The sequence below is a fragment of the Cyprinodon variegatus genome, unplaced genomic scaffold (assembly GCF_000732505.1).
Source record: "Cyprinodon variegatus isolate N-32 unplaced genomic scaffold, C_variegatus-1.0 Scaffold1090, whole genome shotgun sequence".
Classification (NCBI taxonomy): Eukaryota; Metazoa; Chordata; class Actinopteri; order Cyprinodontiformes; family Cyprinodontidae; genus Cyprinodon; species Cyprinodon variegatus.
In genome coordinates this window covers 1-5,971 of record NW_015151543.1, presented here as the reverse complement: position 1 = coordinate 5,971, position 5,971 = coordinate 1, and the positions used below count along the sequence as shown (strand labels likewise).

The 5,971-nt window shown below is 42.9% G+C and overlaps 1 protein-coding gene across 1 annotated transcript in view; it reads left to right on the top strand.

Annotated features, from left to right (window-relative positions):
- Positions 1-5,055, top strand: part of LOC107101383 (helicase with zinc finger domain 2-like) — a gene marked incomplete at its 3' end in the record, with an annotated part of 15,304 nt that extends 10,249 nt beyond the window's left edge. The window contains exons 3-6 of the mRNA XM_015400273.1: positions 3,319-3,502; positions 3,635-3,742; positions 3,820-4,337; positions 4,420-5,055. Coding sequence (XP_015255759.1) covers positions 3,319-3,502; positions 3,635-3,742; positions 3,820-4,337; positions 4,420-5,055 — 1,446 coding nt within the window. The remainder of the gene's footprint in view (positions 1-3,318; positions 3,503-3,634; positions 3,743-3,819; positions 4,338-4,419) is intronic.
- Between the last annotated feature and the right edge of the window lie 916 nt (positions 5,056-5,971).

Below are 5,971 nucleotides of genomic sequence, written 5' to 3'. Positions count from 1 at the left end.
GGGCAAGACACTTCACCTGCATTGTCTACTGATGGTGGTCAGAGGGCCTGGTGGCACCAGTGTACGGCAGCCCTGCTTCTGTCAGTGAGCCCCAGGGCAGCTGTGGCTACAATGTAGCTTGCCACCATCAGTGTGTGAGTGTGTGTGTGAATGGGTGAATGAATGTAGTGTAAAGCACCTTGGTCAAGTCTCCTGACTTGAATAAAGGCGCTATATAAGTACAGAACATTTACCATTTTCCCTGCTGACATCATAATTTTTAAGAGATACTCATCATCTTCCTCAGGAAAATGACCTAAATACAGAAAAAAAAGTCACATCCACACTATAACCAAAGACCTTATCAATAACGTTTGCCAAGTGTGGATGGAGGGGCAAAACCAAAACAAATGCGCATGGTCCACCATGTTTTCTCCACATTCTCTCCAGCATCCCAGCTGAGTGTCTGTGTGTTTGTTCCTCTTCTTAGGGCTTATAAAGAACTTTTTTATAAGAAGATCAGTTTCTTCCAGCAGAAGTCTCTCCACCCCAATCAGTTTGTAGTAGTTGACTGTGATTCCAAGAATTCGTCCATATGTCTTATGTTATTACAATGTCCAGTTTTTTTCCCCCCAACGCTGCTTCACATATTCTATTGAGTCCTTCTTAAGAGATGTGACAGCGTGGTACAGTTTACTTATCAGTCCTTTACTGCTCATGCAGTTGTACGCTCCAACAAATAACTGAACAACCTTAGACCAACCTTTCTTTTCAGAGTCCCTAACCTCTTTACAGAAATAATCAGACCTTTGTAAGTACCTGTAAAAATCCTGTCTCCTCAAACCATGGGCCCTACTTAAATGTTCAAAACTATGAAGTTTTCCATCTTTAACTATTGTACATAGAGATGTGATACCATGATGGACCCAATGGTGGCTTATAGTCAGGATCAGAAGCAGGCCAATTGAGTAGTTTTACCTCCCTCTGGAGCTGATGGCGTTTAACTATTTCAAGCCATATCTTAAATGATAAGCTCACCCAGTTGCTCTCTGTCTGTGGTCTTGCCATATCCCTGTCAATACAGCCTATAAATGCTTGTAAGGGGACATGTGTTAAAGATGTCTCTATATCTTTCCACTTTCTTTCTACACTACGCTGTATAAGATGGGTTGCATAGAGATTCAAGTGGCCTTAGCTGAGCAGATATATAATAGTCCTTTATAGATGGGAGTGCTATACCCCACCCTGCAACCTTGGCAACTGGAGAGTGGAAAATTTAACCCTTGGCCTCTTATTGGCTATTGTTTTGTAGGGATATCTATAGGAAGTGACAAAAAAGATAAAGTAATCTGGGCATGATGTTCATCTTAACTGTTCTTATTCTACTGCCAAAGTCAAGGGTGAGGAGACTCCATCTATTCAGATCCTCTCATATTTTTTTTACTAACATTGTTATAATTACATTGGAATAACTGAGACAAATCTTTAATCAAATATACTGGTTGAGTGCCAGCTAAAAGTATATTTTGTTTTAAGTTCCTGTTGGAGCAAAATTAAATGTTATAACCTGAGTTTTATTTATATTAAGAACATAACCTGAATATTTCCCATATGTTTCCAGCATGTCCATTAAAATAGGTAGGCCAGAGACTGGTTCAGACATGTTACAAGTACATCGTCTGCATATCGGCTTAGTTTGTATTTCTCTCCACCTATGGAGATACCTCTCAGTTTTGCCTCCTGCCTTATGGCCTGTGCCAAAGGTTCAATGACCAGGGTGAAGAGACTAGGGCTGGCAGGGCAGCCCTGTCTACATCCATGCTCCAAGCTAATAGGATCTGAAAGACTGCCATTTACCTTTATTCTAGCTATAGGGGAGGAATAAATAGCTTGAATATAACTGAGAAACTTATTAACAAAGCCAAATCTTCTCATTACTGAATTTAGTTTTAAATTCTCCAAATGTGTTTATGAGTACAAAAGGCTTTCAACATTAGGAATCTAAAAGGAAAGGGGTCCTTGAAAACATGTGGCTGCCGCTAAGGGGTCTCTGGCCCCCAAAAGTTTGAGAACCTCTGATCTAACTAAGACTTAGACAACTGTTATTGTCATTTTGTTTACACAGAGTGTATACAAACCCAAATTTCGTTGTACAGATCTCATGACATTTCCATTTCTAAAAGTGCAGCAGCGATCAAATGTTGTGGGTGAAAAAACATGATTATTACCCTAACCTGGTAAAGTTCAGTCTGAGCCCAGAAGAAGGTATGAAGTCTGGAGGAATGGCTTGCGATGGAGCCGCTTCCAGAGTTCTAGGGGAGAAGTGGAGCAATGACAAGCAGAAGCCAGAGCATGCAGAGGAGCCGAGGAATCCAGAGGTAGCATCCAAGCCAGAGTGGAACCATGAGCAGGTTTCCAGGCCAGAAGATTAGAAGTCAAAAGAGGCACTGAAGGGATTTCCAGAAGACAGGTCCAAGGTCGTTAGGTCATTTAAAGGCAGAATTCAGCAACTTTAAAGACAACGAGGTTAAAGCCGCCGATCTAAAGTCACTGTTCAACAAAGGACCAGAATGATGGAGTGGTGGCCTAGAGGTTAGGGCATAGAGCTTGGAATCCTGAGGTTCTGAGTTTGAGCTCCACTCCCACAGCCTGCCATTCTGCGTGTCCGAGCAAAGGCCTTTAACCCCACATAGCTCCCCGGGTGCCACACAATGGCAGCCCACTGCTCCCCAAGCGGATGGGATAAATGCAGATTTCTCTAAGATCCATAAAGTTCAATTAATATTATCATGATTTCTGTAAAAGGGAAATAGATCTGACTCCACACAGAGAATCTCTGAGGAGCAGCTTTGAGTAACGAGACTTTGTTTTTCCATTGTTTCCTGCAACTTTCTGGCTTCAGCAGATTTCAGTCCAGTCAGAAAGATGGAGGACATTTAGGGTCTCGTCATCATCTGCAGATAAGCCAGAGATTTCAAACCTGAGTAAAACCCATTAAGCTTTAACCAAGTTGTCTGTGTTGACCTGGGGTTTCCAGTTCAAGTTCATGTTTTTATACAGTCCTGCGGTTGTCTATTGTCCATGGAGCTTCAGTAGCAGAGTGATGCCTCTGCCTTGTTTCCCTCAGGCAAATCTTCAGCTTTGGATAAAGAATGCTAATAAATAATGTCACTCAGCAGTTGTTACACTGCCCCTTGTTTTTGCAGCAGTTTATTTCTATTTTATTAGAGCAAATGGAGTCAAAACACTACCTGACTGTTGGACGTCTTCGAACAGTGAACCAATTTTACATCAGATGAATATTTTCATTGCACTTTTAACACGATGTTTGAATTGTAGACCAAAGACTTGTGAATACGGCTCAAACTGTCCAAAAGCTCACTCTGAGGAGGAGCTTAAGGAGTGGATGATGAGATCTGCAGAGGAGAAGGAGATCCGATGCAGCATGGAGACTGAGGGCCTAATGTGCTACAACCAGCAGCTTCTAGACGAGTACAGGAACAGCAGCAATGAAGTCTATGTGGTGAGTATGATGCTTTGTTGTAAATGTGTTGCGGAGTAAAGAAAGTATTCAGACTTCAGAAGAAGAAAGCTGTTAGATCATAAGAATGGCTTCAGTTTCAGACCAAATTAACATTTCTGATTGTCTAAACAGTTGTCTGAAAATGTTGATGATGTCAGCATCTCCTGTGATGAAGATTTAAGTGTAGAGAGTGAAAACATCAATGCAAAACTCTCATGGAACTTCACGGTTGAGACGGAGGTAGATTAATTCACAGAAAGTCCTAAAAGTTGGAGTTTGGCCTTGAAATAACAGAAGCTCTTCTGTTTTTTCCACAGAGACAGTTGGTGCATGTTGCACTGCTGAAGCAGGAACCTGGAGCTTCATTCAGCCTTGGTGCTGCTGACAGCTCTGAACCATGCATCTACTCTACCGGGGAAAGATTCCTCACCCCCAGCGGGACCTATGTCATCACTGTGTGTTTTACATCTATGCACCCAGGCCTGTATGAACAGTGGCTGGTGCTAGATTTTCAAATGAGACCAGTCCTCTTGAAAAAACTCAAAGTCAGAGTTGGCCAGCAATCAGCAGACGACGCCAAGGAGCCCGTCTTCAACCAGGGGGTCATTGTTGAAAGTACAGAGCGCTGGACTCGAGGGAACAGAGTAATAATACCCTGTTCTTTCAGAACAGAAAAACAGGAGGAGCTTTGGAAGGAGTACAAGCCTCCAGAGCTCAGTGTTCTCTACAGACGGCCGAGCAACAACCAGACAGCTCTAACAGCTGAAAACTACAAGGCAAAGATGCATGAGTTCCTGTACAATGAGGAACTAGCAGAGGACCAAGTGGTTTCAAGGTAAAGTCCTGATCTTCCAAGCTTTCTCTAACAGGTTTCACACTGGGTTCAGTTTTTAAACAGTCTGTCTTCTTTCTTTTAGACTCAATGTTTGTGGGCAAATAACAACCATGGATAAACTGAACAGTGGTTTTGAGATGGAGTTTGCCCCTCAAGGGCAACTTTACTGTTCTGTTTCCAGTCCTTACAAGCTCACCATGGACAGTCCTGAAGGACTGGCACTGAAACGAAGCGTCCAGTGTGCCCTGATAGCTCCTTCAGACTCGCTGCATCCTAACTCTAAGGTTTATGAGGCCAAGGTCCTGCAGCTGAGAACCAATGAGAACCAAATATTCCTTCAGCTCTCTAAACAGTGCTGTTTTGATCTTGCTCTTCAAAACAATGAGTCTTATCAAATGGAGGTGCAGTTTCAGTTGGATCGCCACTTCTTATGTAACATGCACAAAGCCATAGACCTCCTCCCAGATACCAGCAGAGTTCTACCAGACCTCCAGAACTGTGCAGTTCCTGTCACCGATGTCACCTACGAGAAGCTGAACGCCAAGCAGCAGTCTGCATTGAGCTTCATTACAGGGAACCACGATAAGAAGAAGTTCACAGCGCCGCTGCTCATTTATGGACCTTTTGGAACAGGGAAGACCTTCACCATGGCAACGGCAGCCATGGAGCTTTGCAGGAATCCTAATAACAAAATCCTGATTTGCACCTACACCAACAGGTAAGTGTCTTTAATAATGCAGACTTTATTTTGAGCAGTGTCAAAGGCTATGTTGCTGGGGGGCTTAAACACCCCTTTCCTTGGCTAAGACCTGGAGCACAGTTTTATCCTCTTATCTCTCTGACTCGGACTGCGGTGCGGTTCTAGGCCGAGTGTCTGAGCTGGAGGAGGAAGCATCGTAGCTGTCGTAAACTGACAGAGTTTATATCCTCAGCGTTGTTTAATGAATATCAGCTATTCTCAACTAGATGGAAAATCTGATGTTTTCCTTTTGTGGATAGAGAAACGATCCATTGCTCGGTTAGTTATTATGTCCCATGAAACAATTCACAAATAAACTAAAATAAACAATCAACAAAGTTATCCTATAAATTATTCCTACAGTAGGTTTGTCAGATCTATGTTAAAGTGCTTCGCATGTTATCCAGAATGCTTAGGAAACAAAGCTTAAGCTGTAAAGTAAGATGAATAAAGGATGCAAACTCTCTCCCATCTTGTCTGAAGGTGTCCTAAGAATTTAGAGGAGGAAGAAATCCCCTCAGGAAAACCTACCTTAGTACAAAGATGACTCAGGCGTTCTTCAATCATGTCGGCCATGCTCCCTCTTTACATAGTATAACCCTTCTCCAGTGTCCCAAGGAGCCGAATGGTCATTTCCTAGATTAAATTTAAGCCTCACTTAAAAAAAAAAAACGGACAGTTGAGCTCACCCATGTTACACCATTACACCATTATTACGCCATTATTTTCTTCCGCCATTAGGCAGTGGACTGGCTGTTGAAATGAAAGGTCATAACCAGTTCTGATCAGCTGTGGATTCTTAACCCTCTAGCTCTAACCCGATCCAGGAGTGCAGAGTCAGGGGCCCTTTATTAGGCGCCATCCCGGAGCAACAACAGGCCAAGCTCCAACATCT